The sequence below is a fragment of the Prionailurus bengalensis genome, chromosome B1 (assembly GCF_016509475.1).
Source record: "Prionailurus bengalensis isolate Pbe53 chromosome B1, Fcat_Pben_1.1_paternal_pri, whole genome shotgun sequence".
Classification (NCBI taxonomy): domain Eukaryota; kingdom Metazoa; phylum Chordata; class Mammalia; order Carnivora; family Felidae; genus Prionailurus; species Prionailurus bengalensis.
In genome coordinates, this window is record NC_057344.1 from 62,912,314 (window position 1) to 62,934,471 (window position 22,158).

The 22,158-nt window shown below is 38.1% G+C and overlaps 1 protein-coding gene across 1 annotated transcript in view; it reads right to left on the reverse strand.

Moving 5' to 3' along the window:
* Positions 1-1,503: 1,503 nt before the first annotated feature.
* CPE (carboxypeptidase E) overlaps positions 1,504-22,158 on the reverse strand; it is a 116,308-nt gene continuing 95,653 nt past the window's right edge. The window contains exons 6-9 of the mRNA XM_043566027.1: positions 12,203-12,342; positions 7,359-7,458; positions 4,170-4,288; positions 1,504-2,296 (exon numbers count right to left, since the gene is read on the reverse strand). Coding sequence (XP_043421962.1) covers positions 2,198-2,296; positions 4,170-4,288; positions 7,359-7,458; positions 12,203-12,342 — 458 coding nt within the window. The 3' untranslated portion in view covers positions 1,504-2,197. The remainder of the gene's footprint in view (positions 2,297-4,169; positions 4,289-7,358; positions 7,459-12,202; positions 12,343-22,158) is intronic.

A 22,158-nucleotide genomic window follows, 5' to 3' on the forward strand; every position in this document is an offset into this window, starting at 1 on the left:
TCTCTCTTTCCATCTGCTTCAGTGACTTGGGGAGGTCCCACATACCAGGTGGTGCACCTCCGTTAACCTAGGTCTTAAATGAAAGACAGAGAAGGAGTTCAAGAGTGCCACATCACGGTCTTGCAGAATAAAAGAAGAAAAGCACCTTCCAGAGTCCAGAATCAATTCTGAAACCAGGACCATTCTCCAGCCCCAGAAGAGCAGGCCTAGAATATCCACTTGGCAAGATTTCAGAATTGCTGTAGACCAGTGGATACTATGCACCTCTCATTCCTCACCATTTCAAGTTGGAGGGTTTATGACATTATCTTGACCCTATTCTGTTGTATGTTGGGAGTGAAGGATGCAATAACCTGTCTTTTTTGTTTGTAGATTTGTGGAGCAAGAGGGGCCACATGCTGATCTGATATAGAGGTTATTGTGGGATCACTCAGAAATCCCAAACTTGAAGCTCAAAGCCTTGATTTAAGTTGCCTCACTTGTTACGGGGTTAAGTGACTTCTATATTTGGAAGAAAGGAGAGCAAACCTATGTTGGCAACCAGAAGGCAGAACTACACTAGTGACAGTGTTGCTCACTAAAGATTGTCATCCAACGGGGCTGTGTGACTAGCTCTGGGCAATAAACCATGGGTGGAAGTGACTTCAGGTATCTCTTACATGTGTCTGAGTCAAAACTACGCTTTTATCATGCTTAAGCCATTATATATTTGGGGGTCTAGTATTACAACAGTTAACACTACTTTAACAAACACCCATACCTGGATGTTGATCAACCATACGACCACCACCACCACATACACACACACACACACACACCCATACACTCAGTCACTGCATTGCTCACACCTGCTTATATTTTGGACCCGGGCTTACATACATCAAGAGGTTATTTCTGAGTCCCCTCAGCTGGTCTCATTTAAGTTTCTCTATCATGTTCTCTTCCTGCACATCCTGTTCTTCCTGCCATTTTTACTTATCACAATGGATAATTACATACTCATTTCTGTATACATATATTTAAAGCCTATGTCCAAAACTGATCCATAAGATCCATGGATTCAAAACCTTTTGTCCACCCCAATAATATACACGGAGTTTGCACTGTGCTTGGCAAACAGCCATCACAGCCAAATTTTATTTTTTTTTAATTTTTTTTTTTCAACGTTTATTTATTTTGGGGACAGAGAGAGACAGAGCATGAACGGGGGAGGGGCAGAGAGAGAGGGAGACACAGAATCGGAAACAGGCTCCAGGCTCTGAGCCATCAGCCCAGAGCCCGACGCGGGGCTCGAACTCACGAACCGCGAGATCGTGACCTGGCTGAAGTCGGACGCTTAACCGACTGCGCCACCCAGGCGCCCCAATCACAGCCAAATTTTAAAACGGCGAGGATTAACAAGTGAGAGCCCATTATCAAGGAAATACACTTTTTAATGACAAGACTACCGCTCTAGACCAAAAATCACAGAGAATTAAAATAAAGACCATGGGGATATTTTTCTTTACCTTTATTCATTCAGAATACAATTCTAGACCAATCTACAACCAAGAGAAAACCCTAAGCTTTTAAGTAGTGTTAGCAGGCTGAATAATATAACAGTATCGCCCCCGTATGTGCAAGCAGGAAGTCAATTCTCATCATAAAATCCCTTTCTAAACATTTATTTTTCCTTCCCGTCCAAAAAATGCATTAACAAGATCATGCTTATATAGCTAGTCAGCACAAGACAAATGACAATTTATACTGAACTATGTAAGTCTTGCGGTATAATGCTCACAACACCAAAATGTAGCTGTTGACCTTTTCAGTGGCATTCACTATGTGGCACTGTTACCATTACACTAAAAGGACTTCATTAGTTTTTAAAAGCCAGAAATACTCAAAAACTTCTGGATCGTAAATAACACGTGGAATATTTCCTTCAAGTCTAAAATGGCAGATCACTCAAACCTTTCCTATAGTTCTCCATGTAATATATGTAGGAAAATCAATGTTACATGAGAAGAAACAGACCAAGTTCTTATACTTTTACCTAAAAGTCTAATTGTTTATTTTAAGTGATATCTATTAATATTTAAATGATTAAAAATAAATCAATGTTAAATATTGCACAAGATCTAAAAGAAAATGGCCACATTACATCATACTACACTGTATAGATAGATTGATTAAAAGCAGCTAATTAGAAGCTTTTTTAAAAATTTAAAGTTTCTGACATCATTTTCCACCATTCCATCAATTCTTCCTTTTCCACTTCTTTCCTTTCAGAAAATGACTCCAGTTCAAAATCAACCTAAAGGAGAAAAACAAGAATATTTTGTTACCAACTGCATGTGTACTTTTAAAAGCTGAAATTAAGTAAAAAAAAAAATACTGCAGTTTTAGATCTTATAGGGTAAGCTCAGTATAGCCACCTGAGCTATAGTATATCCTAAAAATCTCTTGTGATAAAAGATACTTTCAGAGGAAAAAAAAATCAAAAGCCATTATGTTTAAAATGTGCTTTGATCTAATAGCTTTGCAGGATTATTTAAAAGCAGATTTTTTTAAGTCAATTTTCCCTCCAATAAGAAGATGTAATTTAGGATGAATTTTCTAACTTTGACTCTTCACTGAGCTTCTCCTATAAACCTTGAGTTTTCTCCTAATAGCTGGGAAAATATGAAGAATGTAGTTCAGTGTCCTGGTGTCCCAAACCATAAGTTCTGCTTTCTAGAATCTTGAATCTGTTAAAGAAACTGATGGAGGCACATACATCTCCAAACAACCACAGAGGCAAGGGGCCCAGGAACTCAACTCTCAGTGTGAACTGGGAGTTTTCATCAGGTCTGTGGACAATCCCTACATCTACACAAAAGGCTATTCAAAATCTGTACTCCCCAACCCCAACCCTTCTCAGGGCCTCTAGATACTTCTGTCCTCATTGCAAATAGAACTGAGTTCTTTGGGGCACCTGGGTGACTCATTTGGTTAAGCTTCTGACTTCAGATTTCAGCTCTGATCGGGATCTCATGGTCATGAGATCAAGCCCTGCCTGTGGAGCTCCTTGCTGGGTGTGGAGCCCGCTTAAGATTCTCTCTCCCTCTCCCTCTGCACCTCCCCTGCTCACATGCACGAGCATGCTTCCTCTCTCTGTCACTCTATCTCTGTCTCAAAAAACTAAGCAAATAAATAAACAGAAAAATGAATCAGAAATAAAAATAATATTTAAAAAAAAAAAGGAACCAAGAGTTCCTTCATCTGGCCACTTAAGCCCCTAGATATTTAGGAATATGACTATACTCACTACTTCCTTGAAGTAACGCAGGCCAGAAAGGCTAAGATCCAAATAATTAAATGTTTTACAACCTATTTCTGGGGCTACTTTTTTCCAGGTTTCATTTGCCCAAATTTATCTTTATACATATACATATACAGCCTAATGTACACATATATACATATACAGCCTAATGTACACATACACACAATGAAAACCAAAGCATCAGTTAAAAAACTCAAGGTATTCTGTTTGCAAAACCAAGCCCTTATACTCCAACTCAGGGGCATGAACAAAAATGCAATAAATTCTTTACAAGTAAGTCTTTCGACTGGAAAGTCTGCAGGCCATTTCCTGGTTCCAAAAATGTAATGCAAAGATAGCAGTAGAATCCTCACCTTCCTAGCAAAATAGGTGGCACCTCCTTAAATGAGATGCACTTTTTGATACCGCTTAGCAGAGGGTCTTTCTCATAATATGTGCTTAATAAAAGTTTGGTTAATGCCTAAAATCACCTTGCAGGCATGATCAATTTTTCCAACTACTCATTCAGTAAAGTATTATATTGGATGCTGGAAATAAAAAGATAAATGGAACAGAAATCTCATTTAAACTGAAATCACTGTGGCAAATAAAAGTTTAATTTTTTTAAGTTGTCTCTGATGTTCTTGGGTAGGTCTTCAAAAAACTGAGAAGCAATAAGGGAGCTTCACATTGAATGGTATAAAATCGACCAAGGAGCCCTTGGTCAAGTCACTTAACTTTGCCAGCTTCAGTTTTCTCATCTGTTAAATGGGGGTATTAGTGGTACCTACCTCATAGGGTTATTACGAAGACTAAATATAAATCACTTAAATATGCCTGACACATATTAATTGCTTAATAAATCTTAGCAATTATGATTTCTTACCCCAACAGCAGGGCTATAAGGGACTGCTACTTTCTTTGTTATTGCCAGATACCCTGGAGCTGAAGCTGTGAGTTTATAGTTTCCAGGTACAAGCAATCTCCAGTAATCGCCATCCTTTGCTGTAAGGAAACAAAATATCAAATCACCTAATTATGCCATTTTAGGAATACCCAGTATACCTCCGTTTAATTTCTTCGATTCCCTATTTTGAAAGTAAATGTTTATGGAATTTGATAACATTCCATTGAAATCAGTGTTACATTCTCTTAGAGGAAGTAATTTCTAATAGCAATTTTACAAATACTAATGTCAAATTGTCAATAAATCTTATAAGATAATGGATCTTCATAATCATGTCAGGTGTGGCACAGGTAAAAAGATATAGAAAGCCCCCAAACATGGAGTCAGGGCATCTGATGCTGTGTTTTGATTCTGGCCAAGTATCTTGACATGAAGACCCAATGGTGTAAGTCTAGATCAGTGCTTCACAAAGTGTGGTCCAAGAAAGCCTCATCAGAAACCTGAGGTACTTGTTCTTGTTTTTTGTTTTGTTTTTTAGATTTTATTTATTTATTTTATAATTTTCAAATTTTATTTAAATCCAAGTTAGTTAATATATAGTATAATAATGATTTCAGGAGTAGAATTTAGTGATTCATCACCCAGCGCTCAGCCCAACATTGCCCTCCTTAATACCCATCATCCATTTAGCCCATCCCCTACCAACACCCCTCCAACAGCCCTCAGTTTGTTCTCTGTATTTGAGTTTCTTATGGTTTGTCTCCCTCTCTCTTTTTATCTTATTTTCCTTCCTTTCCCCATCTGTTTTGTTTCTTAAATTCCACATATGAGTGAAATCATATGATATTGATCTTTCTTTGACTTATTTCACTTAGCATAATACCCTCTAGTTCTATCCACGTTGTTGCAAATGGCAAGATTTCATTCTTTTTGATCACCGAGTAACATTCCATTGTATGTACATACCACATCTTCTTTATCCATCAGGGATAAAGAACCCTTAGAAACTTGTGAGAAATCTCTATTTCTGAAGATTCAGAATACGTTGTTCTGGAGTGCTGGTCTTGGAGGGACTGCATTTTCAGTAAGTTCTCCAGAGAATTCTTAAGCAGAAGTAAGGTTCACACTCTTTCTCACCCCACATGTCCACAGCTCCCTCCTAACCTAGGTTAGGTTCCCTGGCCACCCTATAATCACTGAAAGCACATGCCTTCAACTCATTTGCTTTTCCCTCTTGGTTATACATGCCTGGCAAGCCACCAATCCTGGATAATTTTCGGCCTTCCACCTGTCACCAGCTTCATGGAGCCAGAGGAAACACACCATCACGCTCATCAGTCTCCGACACATACACACCAACCTAACCGAGGGCAGGGAACTGCCCTGCTTTCCTTCTGGTCCCTTCCTCCCTGATCCTTTCACACTCCCATCTTCCTAGACCAGTGCATATCAATCACCTGGGAAACTAGGTACTGTGCGAATTCTAATTCACTAGCCCTGGGGTGAGGCCTGAAATTCTGCATTCCTAACCAGCTCCAGGGCAGTGCTGAATTCACCTGCTGGTGGGGGCTGAGCTTTGAGTAGCAAGGTCCTAGTGGACATTTCACACTTTTTCCTTTTTCCTAACACTGCCGACACATCCTCTTCATCCTCACTCCCAGTAGATGCTTTACATCTTATTTCACTATGAAAATGAAATCAGAATAAAGAAAACCCTCCTGGCCACCTCTTTCGGTCTTCCTCTGACCCCCACATCTCCTTTCAACAGGCGCCATCATTATCTCTTTCGCTTTACAGCAAAATGTCTGAAGAGATTTGTCAATACTCTCTTTTTCTAATGTCTCTCCTAGTCTCTCTTAGACCCTCCGATCAGGCTCCCACTGGTCCGTGGAAACAGATTCTGTCGGGATTCTCCACACTGGTTCTTCTGAAAGGTTTAGCTTACCTGGCACTCCGGATCAGTCCCTCCATCTTGAAATACTTCCGGGCTCCCAGGAAAATGCACTTGGTTCTCTCTCTACCTCAGACTCCATTCCTCCTTACTACTTTGCCCTCAAAGGGGTGGAGTGTTCCACAGTTTTACTCTTACCTATGTTTCACTCTTACTCCTCAGATTTCACTCTTACCTATGTTTTTTTTCCCCCTGTTACATTCTCCTAAAATTCTGATACCATTGAATGCAGAGGCAATCATATCTCTATGGCACCAGGGTTCACAGACAGAAGAGACTTCATGTGGCAGAGGGGATCAAGGTCTGGGCTCCCCGAGGGCTAAGGGAGCAATGTCTTGGCATAGATTCTGGTATATTGGTTGGCAAGATGTGCTGGCCACATCTTCTGGGGTTTTAATAAATATTTGTTAAATAGATAAATAAATGGAGCTTTAAAGGGGAAACGTTAAGGATTTTTAAAATATACAAGTTATAAATGAGGAGGTTAAGAAAGAAGTAATGGTATAGAGTGGTTTGGAAAATAAGGTAAAGGTTCATTAATTACAAGGTCTAGAAATAAATGAGTAGATTATACATAAAAACATATTGTTGCTGGATAAATGGAATGGGACTATGTAGGTTTTCCAGGAAAATACATCCTTGTCTCCAAATAGGGAAAATGGAAAAGGCATTTGGAACTCAGAAATAGCTAACATCCACCTCAATTCTGTTAACATCCTGTTTAACCCTGAATGAGTCTGGATTTTTCATACAGATGAAATAAAGAAATGTGTGAGGAATCCTAGACACTGGCATTTTTCTTTCCCCCTCTTTTCACTCCCTCCTGAGGTCGTCCCATTAACAGCTTATTAGCACTTAAGACAGAAGGGAAAGACACTGATAATTCAACTCCAGCTAGTTCATCTGCCTTTGCCTCAGGAACTCCACAGAATCTCCAGTGGGTGGCACCACCCGGCAGCTCCCGGCTGAGACAGCTGAGGAAAGGGCGCCACCTGCTGCACCCCAATTTCTAAGCCAGCAGCCATCCAGAGTAACTGCCTGACTCGCTCCCACAAAGGAAATGTAACTAGGTCAAAGCTGGGAGAGAGGGAGGTAAAGAGACAGGAGGCAGTCAATTGTTTTGCTTAGAATAGCATAAAAATTGTTAACTATAATAACAAGTAATCGTGCTCTGTGTATAGCACTAGAGCCTCCAGATCACGGCAGAGAACACCCACCAGATGTAACGTCATGGTCTATTCCTTCCACGGAGATGGTTGCATTGGCAATCGGGTTACCTTGAAGGTCCCGGACGAAGCCTTTAACTCCTCGGTGTATCTGTAAAGGTCAAGAACAACCACAAAAATCATACTAGAAATGATCTGACGACACATCTCTGTCAAGAATCTCCTTATTTGCTAGCAAAATACTGTAGATCCTCATTGTTTAAGGATCAAAATATGCTCATGAGGCTGCTGAATTTTGTTGAACACTCTTTACACTGCTTTTCCTCAAGTGGACAAATGAGAAAAACAACAACAAAAAAAAAAAAAAACAAAAAAACCCTGAAAACTGAAATCTCGTTCTGAGTGAAAGAAAGGCATTAAAGTACCTTCCGAACCACCAGAATGAAAAACAAAAACAAAAACAAAATTGTCTATCACATCTGTAAAGTAGTTCTGGTCTTAGCATATTTCATGACTTTGTCCCTCTTATATTGGGTCACCTATATATAGGTTGTATGGCCACTGCCAGTTAAGAATAATATTACATTATAGCCCTTTAATATTTGTTCATTTTGAATGAAAACACATACTGTGATTGCTCTTGCAATCGAACAATATTATTTGCTTGAAAATAAGTGACATGAAAGATCTGTGAACTTCAAAACTGAAGATTCGATTCAGAAAGAAAATGAAGAAGATGCTGTCGAGAATAATGCCCCCCAGATTAAGTTGCAGTCAACAACTAAAGCAATACAAACTATAAAAGCAGATTTCTTTTCCCTCATTTTGAAACAATGGTTCAGCTAAATCAGTGTGTGTTTGAAGTGACAGAGAGTCACTTCAGGTCTCTTGGAAAGTGCTTCTGGAAAACCAAATGGTAATTCATTAAGCTTAATTACTTAACAGAAGATTCCTGAACTCTCAAAGGCTCAGGTTGGCTCAGGTTCCTCCTCACTCAATTTAACCCTAGAAAGTGAATATTCTTTTGCTACCGATGATACTGGAATCTTTCCTGCAGAAGGCACAATAAGTGTCAAGTATGCTTTTGTCATCAGAGAATAAATCTGACAGTGGTACAATGTTTAAGCAAGGGGATGCCCCTGATTATCAGCAAATCCTTTTGCATTTGCTAGTTTTTTTTAAAGCAAAACCTCTGAAACTCTACAAAAATCACACGTACTTCTTTCCTGTAAAGGCAATTTGGGGATCTGAAAATTTTTACAGAAAAGGAAGAAAGATATACATAGAGAAGAAAATCAGGGAAGAAAATACAATCTTTAAATTTCTTAAGATGAGGGCTCATCAAAGAAATTTAGAAAGCTTGCAAACAAGCAATTATTTACCTACATGTACTTTATTCATCTTGAGGCACCAAAATCCCGGTATTATCAATATTATAAACCTTAGAGAAATAAATTTTTAAATTCCCTTATCATTGGAAAATAAGTCAAACAATCACTCCAAAAACATATAGTTCACCTGCATTAGGCACAAATACACCAAGTTAATATTCATTACTTTTTTCAGCCTCTGCAAACCAAGACTTATGGTCTGTAGCTTAACAAATAGTGAAATAAGTATCTGTCTCTGATAAGCCAGTTTTTGGAGCAAACTTCTCTGTTGGAAAACTTCCACTGTAGTAATAAATCTCAATGGAAATGTTATGGGCTCTCACAAGTCTACATGAATGCAGCTGTCACTTTATGGCTTTTGCAAAGGAAATCACAGAGAAATTCAAATTTCACTCATGCCTGAAGAAACTATTTGCTACACTTGTCCCTCCTGTAATGTTCTCTCCTCAGATTCCAGGACATCAATCAACCAAAGCTGGAAAAACAAAGAACATCCAGAAGATTCTCCATTGTTACTAAAACTGTGCATAGCAGTAACCCTTAAGCCCTCCTATACTTAAGTGTTACCCAGAGAGCTTGCTGAAATGGAGACTTGGGGGTCCTACCATGCAGGGAGTGGGATTCAGTGATGGAACAGGAAACTCATTTTTAACAAGAATCTAGGTGATTCTGGTGCAGGCACCCACGAACCATTCTTTGTGAATTTTGTGAGGAATTTTGAGAATTAGACTGTTCCAAAGCTATTGAGAGAGAGGCATTCCACCACAGCAAACTGTACTAATTAACTTTACAATTCCAATTCCTACAAACATCCCTTTAAAACTCTGCAAGAGATTTCCTCTCAACCAATTATAGAATTAGACCTCCTAATCACCTATTTTCCATGAGTCGTAAACTAATCCATGGTTAGACTTTAGGTCCAGGTGTTCAATTACTGATTCCCACCATACTGTGTCTCATTGTCAATGAAATGATTTCAACACAGAACTTCTGGCAGTCTTCACTCATATGTCATCAGCCTTTGAGTCCCTAAATTAGAGTGTTCTATGAAGCAAGTTGGATGAGCTCATTGTAAATATCACTCTTCTTGCTTCTACACAACTTGCACCGTAATACTTATGTCCTATAGTGTGGACAGATCACATTCTTATTCCAAGGGGCATAAAACAGGTATGTACAACCCTCTTCTTTTCAGTTTATTTCTATATAAATTGATATAGCTCTTAGATGAATTAATACATGCCTACCTGCCACCATAAATATAACGAATATTCTCCTCTTTCCTGATGGTATACCTTTGTGGGTTTTCTTTTATATTGAGTTTTTTCTTAAGAACCAAGACTTAAGCAGCAGCTGAATCTGTTTTTTTAATTGATGATCAGAGTAATCATCTTATTGGTGTTTCAACTATAGTAAATCTTACAGTAGTCCCAAGAAGCCTTTGCTGAACCGCCAGGACTGGATTAGGGACCCAGTGTACCACCACCGATTTTGTAATGGACTTTTATTTTAGCATTTATCATCCTCTCTTGTGATTAGGTATTGATGTTTCTGAACTCCACGAATACGAAGTCAGTCACTATCCCCAGTGCCTCACAGTGTGCCTAGGACACTAGAGTAGCTGAATAAATTTTTGTTGAAAAAATACGTAAATAAAATGAAAAGCACTGTATTAAAGAGACATTATTTGATATCTAAATGGAGAACACATACCAAATAGCCCAGTCTTACTTCCTCTACCCAGAAAATACATTTACAGCTCTCCTTGAAGGAGACACTATTAGAGGGGTTCCTATCAAGGTCGTTCTAGGGTCGACATGGCTAATTATCCTTAGCCTTTGTTGCGGAAAATGCCTTTCTATATTAACATGAAGTGGGATTCCACTGATTGAAAAAATCCTGTGTAATAAGTAATTTTTAATCATTGTGAGTAACAGTGGATCTATTCCACGAGAATCTCTTTTGGTAAGGTACTATATGGATATCTGACACATGTAAAAGAATGCTTGAGCTGATTTTACAGCTTTTTAAATGCATCAGTCTCATATGCATGTTTGTATGTCAACATATATGCAAATAGATTCACGTTTATTTCATAGCATTTGTTTGTATCAAATTAGTGTTTAAATTAATCTGGACTATCTGCTGGCATGTGAAACTGATATCACCCTCTCTGGCTTTGGGTGTAAACAGCCATATACAGAATGCAATTTGGAGACTGTCACGGCACTGCAGGCAAGGAACAGAGTCTTTAGGTCTGTTTCGCCCCCATGGCCGTTGGTGCCAATGTCTACATAGTATAGATATGTGGGGTTGGCAGCGAGTGGCCTGTATTGAGTCTCAGTAGGTAAGGTATCTAACTCTGGTAGATGATGAGATTCCCCCCCCCCCCCCCGCCCCGCCAAATTCTGTACAGACTCCACAGGAATGGTTATATAAGTGCCTGTCTAGTGAAGATCTAAGTTTCTGTCATCAGAGGCAATATGGCATGGTGATTCTGGAACTAGACAGCCTGGTTTAAAATTTTGCCTGATTGGGGCCCCTGGGTGGTTCAGTCAGTTAAGCGTCCGACTTCAGCTCAGGTCATCATCTTGCGGTTTGTGAGTTCGAGGCCCGCGTCGGGTTCTGTGCTGACAGCTCAGAGCTTGGAGCCTGCTTCGGATTCTGTGTCTCCCTCTCTCTCTGCCCCTCCCCTGCTCATGCTCTGTCTCTCTCTGTCTCAAAAATAAATAAAACATGAATAAAATAAAAAATAAAATTAAATAAAATTCTGCCTGATTGACTTCAAGCAGGCTGTTTAACTTGTCTGGTCTCTGATTCCTCACTTTTAATTCAGGGATGATGATGATGATGAAGATGATGAAGATGATGAAGATGACGATGATGATGATGATACCACTTCCCTCACAGGTTTGTTGTGAAAATTAAATGCATGAACGATTACATGTAAGGCATTCAGAACAATGCATGGGAAACAGTAAACACCCCGTAAAGGTAATTATTATGATTACCTGAGATCTCACTAAGTCGAGGCTGAGACAAGTGGAGCATGTGAGGCACAGAATTTAAGGAAGCACTCACACTCAGGTGCTAATCCTATACCCGCATGCCTCCAAGAAAAAGTGCCTCCTTAAATTTTGGGCTCTCAGTGTCTCACTTACCTCACTCTTGTCCTAGTCCTGCCAGGGATGCCTGACTGGCCCAAGATGACCAGGATGGAGGAGGGTGCTAGGACTGCCTGGCTTAGAGCAATATGAATGAAAACAGGGTATCACCTCACTTCCCACAAATCTCAGTTTAATCAGTTCTCAGGGAATATTCATGAACCACAAAATCTCTGACAAATGAAAGCCTGTTTGGACCACTACTGACATGTTTTCCAAATGTAGAGTCCTCATTATGAGTTAGATGGACTCTTCTGGACCGGACTCCTCTGAGGAAATCATTGTATGCCAGATTTAAATGCTCTTAGATCTCCCATTTTATGCTGGAGATGGTGTTTACCTGCTCAAGGTAGCTAATAAGGGAGTTTTTGTTATCTTCCCAGTAGCTCTTCAGAGTCTCTTCAGGTGGAAACTTTTCACAGCTAAGCTCCACGGTGATCTCGAAACAGTTGCTGCTGAGGTAATTGAAGTCTTGCATTCCTGCCAAAGCACCAAATGGAAAGTCAAAATACACATGTGGAGACTAAAACTCTACACAAGCCGTTCTGCTGAATGGAGAGCCAAGTAAAAGATACACCAACCAGTACATTTTGAGTAGCCTGTGGGAAACCACAAGGAAAATCACCTCCTGTAAGGGACAGAACAACATAATTGGGAGACTGTTACTGCCTTAGAGCACAAAATCTCTCAGGTTCTTAAGCATTTACTTAGTGCATTGCTGTTGTAGGGTGCCAAAGCAGGCATCAACCATGTTCTGCATTGTTGGCATTGACTTCAAAGATGAAAACTGGGAACAATGACATCCAAATGACAAAATAGGGGTTTTCTTACCATCTTCCTCGAAAAAGAACACCAATTTGGGCAATCACCCATGGAACAGAGTGCCTTTGTGGAAGGCTGAGAGTCCAGTGTAGAAGTTCCAGTACACCATTGGTGGAAAAAGTCCAAAATTGGATGCATTGAAGAAAGTGACAGTAATGGTTTTGCTTTACTTGCATCACCCCTTCCCCACGGTGGCATAGCTCAGTGCCAAGAGAGAACTTTTTGGTCCACGATTCCTCCCACAAGGAAAAGTGGGATCCTGTGAATGAGCTGTGCTGGTCACAGCTTCTTTCTCATCCCATCCAGAAAACTAAAGTATGCTACATGGCTTGGCTGAGCAAACAGTAGCCAAGACTTTCAGAGTGCATCAAAGGGATGTGGATCTTACTAACCATGTCACAGATCCCATCAGGAAGCCTGCCCATTAGCTGCTGGGGTCACCTTTCCTGAATATCGCCCCCCCCAATGGCCCACAGGCACTCCTAACATTCTGCATACACCATCCACACACCTCTCACCCTGCAGCCAGCTCTCTGTGTATGCCACTGACAATAGCAACAGCAAGCATTTGAAGATGCCTCATGAGTCATACAGCATGCATGAAGCTGGCCCAGATCTGCAGGCCTGAGAGAAAGGACACAAATTTGAGCGTTTAGCACTGCCCTGGGGAAAACAAACAAGAGTCTATCAGCAATTGATCTGGACCTTGTAGGATCAAAAGAGGGCATGCAATTTTAAGTATTCTCCCCCTAAGAAGTTTGGAGCAGGTATGTCACAGAAAAGGTCTGGGAAAGCCTCAGAATCTCTAGCAGGGCTAACAAGTTATTACTCTACCAAAGTCAGTCAGTAAAGACAAAAGGAGGTAACTACTTCAAATGTGAAGGCAGCAACACAAGACTTCAAGGAACATGAAAAAAATCAATGAAACATGATACTATCAAAGGAACACAATAATTTTCTGGTAGCCAACTGCAAAGAAATGGAGATTTGTGATTTTCCCAATAAAAAATTCAAAATAGTTGTTTTAAGGAAGCTCAGTGAGCTATAAGAAAACACAATTCAATAATAGAAACACAATTCAATGAAATCAGGAAAATAATATGTGGACAAAATGAGAATTTTAACAGAAGACAGAAATCATAAGAACCAAACAGAAGTCTGAGAGCTAAAAAGTATAAAGAATTAAATGGTAGGGGAAGAGTGGGTATAAAGCAATAGAGAGCATTAACAAAAGACTGGATCAAACTGAAGAATCAGTGGGCAGAAACAGGTCATTTGAAATTATCCAGTCATAGGAAAACAAAGAAAAAAGCATGAAAAAGAGTGAAGAAAGCCTACAAGATTACAGAATACCATGAATCTACACATCACTAGAGTCCCAGAAGGAGAAGAGAGACAGAAAAGGCAGAAAAGTAATATCAAGAAATAATGGTTTAGAACTTCCCAAATCCAGGGAGAAATTTGGACATCCAAGTTCAGGAAGCTTATAGGTCCCCCCAAAATTTCAGTTCAAAAAGATCTTCTCCAAGACATATTATAATAAAACAGCCAAAAAATCAAAGACAAAGAGATAATCTTAAAAGCAGCTGGGGCGGGGGGGACAGTCTGTAACTTACAAAAGAATCCCTCCCCACCCCCAAGTAAGGCTATCAACAGATTTCTCAGCAAAAACCTTATAGGCCAGGAGAGAGTGGAATGATATGTTCAAAGTGCTAAAAGAAAAAACTACCAACCAAGAATACTTTACTCAGCAAAGCTATCCTTCAGAAATGAAGAAGAGATAAAGACCTTCCCAAACAAAAGCTGAGGGAGTTCATCACCATTAGAAATGTCTTACAAGAAATACTGAAAGGAGTTCTTCAAGCTGAAATGAAGGAGTACTAATTTGTAACATGGAAACATAAAAATATGCAACATACTGGTAAAGATAAATATATAGTCAAATTCAAAATACTCTAACACTATAATATAGTAGTGTGTTAATCACTTAACTCTAGTATGAAGATTAAAGGACAAAAGTATTAAAAACCACTATAGCAACAGTAATTTGTTAATGGATACACAACAGGAAAAAATGTGAACTGTGACATCAAAAACATAAAATGTTTGGTGAGAAAAGGAATACAAAGAGTTTTTCTAAGTGATCAAAATTAAGTTGTTATTACCTTAAAATGGACTATTATGTCTATAAGATGTAAGCCTCATGCTAACCACAAAGCAAAAACCTGGTAAATTCACAAAAGATAAAGGTAGAAGAATCAAAGTATATCACTAAGGAAAACCATCAATTCACAAAGAAGGGCAGAAAGAGGAGAAGAAAAGAACTAGGGAACTACAAAACAGCCAGGAACCAATAAGATGGTATTATGTTCTTATCTATCAATAATTACTTTAAATGTTAATAGTTTGAATTCTCCATAAAGACACAGAGCATCAGAGTGGATTAAAAAGGAAAACAAAACAAAATAAAACAAGACTCAACTATATGGTGCCTACCAGAGCCCCACATCATCTGTAAGGACAATGAAAGCTCAGAATGAAGGAATGGAAAAAGATATTCCATGCAAGTGGAAACCTAAAAAAATCAGGGGTAGCTATACTTTTATCAGACAAAATACACTTTGAGCCAAAAAACTATAACAAGACAAAGAAGGTCATTAAAAAATGATGAAAGGGTAAATTCATCAAAGGACATAACTCTTGAAAATTATATATACACTCAATACTAAAGCATCTAAATATATTAAGCAAGGGGCACCTGGGTGGCTCAGTCAGTTAAGCATCCGACTTCAGCTCAGGTCATGATCTCACGGTTTGTGGGTTCAAGCCCCGCATCGGGCTCTGTGCTGACAGCTAGAGCCTGGAACCTACTTCGGATTCTGTCTCTCTCTCTGTCTCTCTCTCTCTCTGATCCTCTCTTGTTCACGCTCTCTCTCTCTCTCTCTCTCTCCCAAAAATAAACACTAAAAAATTTTTTTTAATAAATAAATAAATATATTAAGCAAATACTTAAGACCTGAAGGGAAAAACAGACAACAATAAATAATAGTGGGAGATTTCAACATCCCACTTTTAATAATGGATAGATCATCTAGTCAGAAATCAATAAGGAAACAGCTGCCCTTGAACCATATGTTAGACCAAATGTACCTAACACACATATATGGAACATTCCATCCAACAGCAGAATTACACATTCTTCTCAAGCCCACATGGAATATTGTCCAGTATAGAGTCACAATTATGTAGAAAATTAAAACTACACATTTCTGAAAAACTAATGGGTCAAAAAAGCAATAAAAAGGGAAACCAAAATATCATAAAACAAAAATAGAAACACAGCATACCAAAATTTATGGGATGCAGCAAAAGCAGTTCTAAGGGGAAAGTTTATCGCAATAAATGCCTGCATTAAGAAAAAAGAAAGATCTCAAATAACAGTCTAACTTGATACATCAAGAAACTAGAAAAAGAAGAACAAACTAAGCCCAAAGTTAGCAGAAGGAAGGAAATAACAAAGATCAGAGCAGAAACAAATGAAATAGAGACAAGTAAAACAAAAGGAAAGATCAACAAGCCTAACAGCTGGGTTTTCTTTAAAGATAAACAAAACTGACAAACATTTAACTAGACTTAAGAATAAAGAGAGCGATGACTCAAAAAAAAATCAGAAATTGAAGAGAAGACATTACAACTGAAATGACAGAAATACATGCTTCTTTTTTCTTTTGTGCTAAGAATATTTAACATAAGATCTACCCTCTTAACAAGTTGTCATGTGCCTAATACTGTATCATTCTCTATAGGCAGTTTGTCATACAGCAGACCTCTAGAACTTACTTATCTGGCATAGCTGAAACTTGATACCCATTGAACTCCCCATTCCCCTCTACTCTCAGCCTACTATATTCTGGGTTTCTATGAGCTTGACTATTTTAGACACCTCATATAAGTTGATCATGCAGTATTTGTTTTTGTGAGATTGACTTATTTCCTTTGGCATAATGTCCTTCAGGTTCAACCATGTTGTAATGCCAGGATCTTCTTCCTTTTGAAGACTGAATGATATTCTATTGTATGTATATACCATATTTAGCCAGTAAAATCTATTGGGACTTCTAATCAAGAAAGTAGCCAATACTGTCTTCTGCACAATGACTGTTTCAGTGCAACATGATGTTTCACGTTTCCATGTTTTTTCTCCATCTTTGTTTTTTCTTGTCTATTCTATTGCACTGGCTAAAAATTTTCAGGGCAGTGTTGTTTATATAGATGCTAAAAGTCATCCTTATATCGTATGTTTCACGTGTCACAGTTGGGGTGAATACAACTAGAAAGTGGTGTAACTGGGCATCAGTCCCCATGATGAATCTAAAACCTACAGTCTCTTTTTTGCTATAATAACTTGCTGTTACAGAACAGAGATAGTGGAACTATTTTATTTATTTACTTCTTTATTAAAATGATCCTAACCCTTTTAGAGACAGGCACCAACAAAACTTTACCTTTCAAGAGACAGAGAGAGAGAGAGACACTACTGTGAATGAAGCCAACAATTGGATAACCTGAAAAAACAGATAAATTCCTAGAGGAATATAGCCTACCAAGACCGAATTATGAAGAAACAGAAAATCCGAAATAGACCTATTACTAGTAAGGAGATTGAACCAGTAATCAAAAATTTCCCAACAAAGAAAAGCCCAGGACAAGATGGTTTACTGGTGAATTCTACCAAACATTTAAAGAAGAATTAACACCAATCCTTCTAAAATTCTTCCCAAAAAAACTGAAGAGGAAGAAACACTCCCAAGCTCATTTTACAGGTCAGCATTACCCTGATACCAAAGCCAGATAAGGACATTACAAGAAAAGAAAACTATAGGTCAATATCCCTGATGAATAGAGTTGCAAAAATTCTCAATAAAATACTAGCAAACTGATTTCCACAGTTCATTAAAAGGATCATAAAGAATGATCACATAGAATTCATACTTGGGATGCAAAGTTGGTTCAACATAGGCAAATCAACAAATGTGGCACCACACTGATAGAAAAGATAAAAATCATAATCATCTCAAAAACTGCATAAAAAGATTTTGACAAAATTCAACATCTTTTCATGATAAAAACTCTCAGCAAATTTGATATAAAAGGAATGTACCTCAATATAATAATGGGCAATCTGACAAGCCCACAGCTAACATCATACTCAGTGGTGAAAGGCTGAAAGCTTCCTCTAAGATCAGGAACAAGAAAAAGGTGCCCACTCTCAACACTCCTTGCAACATAGTATTAGAAATCCTAGCCAAAGTAATCAGGCAAGAAAAAGAAAAAAGACATCCAAATTGGAAAAAAAAAAAAAAATGAAGTAGAACTGTTATTGTTTGCATATGATATGGTCTTATGCATAGAAAGTCCTAAAAATCCCACCAAAAAACTGTTGGAACTAATAACCAATTTCATTAAAGTTGCAAGCTACAAAATAAACCTATAAAAATTAATTACACTTCTATACACCAACAATGAGCTATATAAAAAACAAAGAAAGTAAACAATCTCAGTTACAATAGTATCAAAAACAATAAAATACTCAGGAATACATTTAACCAAGGAGGTGAAAGATCTATAAACTAAACACTGTAAGACATTGATGAAAGAAACTGAAGACACAAATAAATGGAAAGATATCTTGTGTTCATAGATCAGAATTAATATGATTAAAACATCCATAGTACTCAAAAACATCTACAGATTCAATGCAATCCCTATCAAAATTCCAATGGCATTTTTTTACAGACAGAAAAAAAATCCTAAAATTTATGGAACCATAAAAGACACCAAATAACAGAAGCAATTTTGAGAAATAAGAATAAACCTGGAGACATTATATTTTCCTATTTCGATCTATACTACACAGCTATAGTAATCAAAATGGTGTGATACTGGCATAAAAACAGACACACAAATCAAAGGTACAGAATCAAGAGCCCAGAAATAAATCCTGCACATACAATCAACTAATTTTTGACAAGGAAACCAAGAATACTCAATGGGGAAAAGATAGTGTCTTTAATCAAAGGTGTTGGGAAAACTGGCTATCCACATGCAAATGAAAGACATTGGAATTTTATCTTACACCATACACAAAAACTAACTCAAAATGGATTGAAAAAGTAAATGTAAGAACTGAAATCATAAAGCTCCTGGAAGAAAGCATAGGGAAAAAGCTCTTTGAAATTGGTCTTGGCAATAGTTTTTTTGGCTATAACAGCAAAACACAAGCAAAAAAGGCAAAAATAAACAAGCAGGACTACATCAAACTGAAAACTTCTGCACAGAAAAGGAAACAGCCAAAAAATGAAAAGGCAATCAATACACAGAACGGGAAAAAATATTTGCAAACTATCTGATAAGGGGTTAATATAAAAAGTATATAAGGAACTCATACAACTCAAAAAACAAAAAACAAATAATCCAATTAAAAATGGACAGACAACCTGACTAAACATTTTTTCCAAAGAAGACCTAGAGATGGCCAACAGACATGAAAAGATTCTCAACATCACTCATCATCAGGGAAATGCAAATCAAAACCACAATGAGATGTCACTCATTGTTAGAATGGTGATTATCAAAAAGATAAGAGATAATTGCTGGCAAAAATGCAAAGAAAAGAGAACCCTTGTGCACTGTTGGCAAGAATGTAAATTGCTCCATTCACTATGGAAAATGGTAGGTTCAGAGGCTTCCCCAAAAAATTAAAAATAGAACTACCGTATGATCTAGCAATCTCAATTCTGAATATACATCCAAAGAAAAAGAAATCATTATCCAGGGAAAATATCTGCACTCCCACATTCACTGAGGCATTATTCACAGTAGCCAAGACATGGAAACAACTTAGGTGTCCATGAACAGATGAATGGATAAAGAAAATGTGGGATATATAAACAACGGAATATTATTTGGCCATAAAAATAAGAAAATCCTCCCATTTGTGACAACATGGATGGACCCTGAAGGCATTATGCTAAGTGAAAGAAGTCAGACAGAGAAAGACAAATACTAAATGATCTCACTTATAAGTGAAATTTTAAAAAGCCAAACTGATAGAAACAGAGTAGAGCAGTGGTTGCCTAGAGGGGGACAGGGAAATAAGGAGATGTTGGTCAAAGGGTGCTCACTGTCAATTATGAGTAAGTCCTGGGCATGTAATATACAGCAAGGTGACTACAGTTAATGATACTATGTTATATACTTGAAAGCTGTTGAGAGAGTAGATATTAAATGTTCTGATCACAAAAAAAAAAGAAAAAAAAAGAAAAATGGTAATTATGTCAAGTGATGGATGTGTTAACTAACCTTATTAGGTAATCATTTATACAATGCATACATGAAATAAATCACATCATACACCTTAAACTTACATGATGTTATATACAATTATATGTTAATGAAGCTGGGGAAAAAATTAATTTCTTAAATAATAATAATTTTTTTTTAAAAAAAGACAAATACTCAACCCTTACTGGCCTGCAGAAGAAACATGAGTCCCTCTAAACCTACTTTTCTATCAGGGAAGAGCTTGAACAGTCATGTAAGATGATCTAACATACTATTTTATTCTTTAAGTCTAACCAATATCCCAGTATCATCCTGAGGGATTGAGAGTCTTAATAATATATTACATATTGGGGCACCTGGGTGGCTCAGTAGTTAAGTGTCCAACTTTGACTCAGGTCATGATCTCACAGTTTGTGGGTTCGAGCCCTGCATCACATCAGGCTCTGTGCAGACAGCTCAGAGCCTGAAGCCTACTTCAGATTCTGTGTCTCCCTCTCTCTCTACCGTACCCCACTCACACTCTGTCTCTCTCTCAAGGAAAAGTAAACATCAAAAATTAAAAAAAATATATAGTACATATTAATTTAACAATCACTGAATATCTCCTACATTTGAGGCACAATAATAACAATTCAAACTGCACCAAGAGAGAAGATTCTGTAACCAGAACAATTTTACTCTGAACCTGATTCAAGTTAATAGTGAATGCTGTTGGTGCCACCAGATTGCTTTTTGTTTATTTATTTTGCTGTTTTTTATTTACTTTTGAGAGAGAGAGCATGAGCAGGGGAGGCACAGATAGGGGGACAGAGAATCAAAGCAGGCTCTGTGCTGACAGCAGTGAGCCCCACGTGGGGTTCAAACTTAAAAACCGCAAGATCATGACCTGAGCCGAAGCTGGATGCTTAACCGACTGAGCCACCAAAGTGACCCTGCTTTTCCTGAGCCAGAGTGTCCATCCCCAAACTGCTGTTTAAGTGTTGGCTATTAAGAGCTCAGAGCTGCCCCTGTTTTCCAGGAGAATGGGAAACCCCACTTGCCTTCGGGGTTCTATCTCCTATATCCCATTCCAAAACCCTCCACAGCAATTGTCAAGGCAGGACAACCTTGCCTGTGATTTATACTTTCTCCCAAAAGCCCAAGCCAAGGCTACGCTGTCCCTGGGATCACTTCCTTGTTCAGCTCTATCCCCTTCCTTACTCTGCTTCCCTCACTTCTATACAGGGTTTTTCCTAAAAAGCACTTCCTCAATAAATTACAAGCATCCAAATCCCTGTCTCAGGCTCTGCTTCTAGAAAACATGGACATAAGGGGCACTGATTTCATTCACTAGAGAGCTAAAGAAAGTCAAGGCTTTCTTTGACTGACTACTGTGGTTTATAATCTCTAAGATTAATACTATTATTATTAATATCATAGTCATTATTTTACAGATAGGGATTTCTTGGTATTCTGTAGACAATACACTGTTTGTCCATAAAGGGAAGACCAAAAGTATCATTAAAGATTTTATAAAAACTGAATCATAAAATTTCTTCCCATAGGATGTATTCAACATAGTCTAAATCCTAAATCTGACTTTATTCCTCAAGGTATAGAGGAGAAAAGTGCTAAATCTGATCTGGCATGATGCAAAATATAAGTTGAAACAGAATAGACATATATCAGAAACAAAATCAGGAATAATATTTTCCTCAGGGCATAATTCAATAAAAGAAATCAACAAACAAAACCCTATAATTAGCTAATGCTGCTACTGCCCTAATTCTCCTGCATTTTCAGGTGGGTCATAGACAATCCTTCTTGGGCAAAGAGGGGGAAAAGACCACATCAGTAGCTTTACATTTCATTCTTCATCTTCAGTAGAGTGACTCTTACACAACTGTGGTGGTCTGGGTAGCCATGAAAATAAGAGCTCTGTAGGGGCTTGGTTAAGTGACAGACTCTTGGTTTTGGATTAGGTCATGATCTCATGAGTTCAAAACCTGCATTGGACTCTGTGCTGATAGCACAGAGCCTGCTTGGGATCCCTCTCTCTCTGCCCCTCCCCTCCTTGTTCTCTCTCTCTCTCTCTCTCTCTCTCTCTATGAAAATAAATAAACTTTAAAAAGGAAGGAAGGAAGGAAGGAA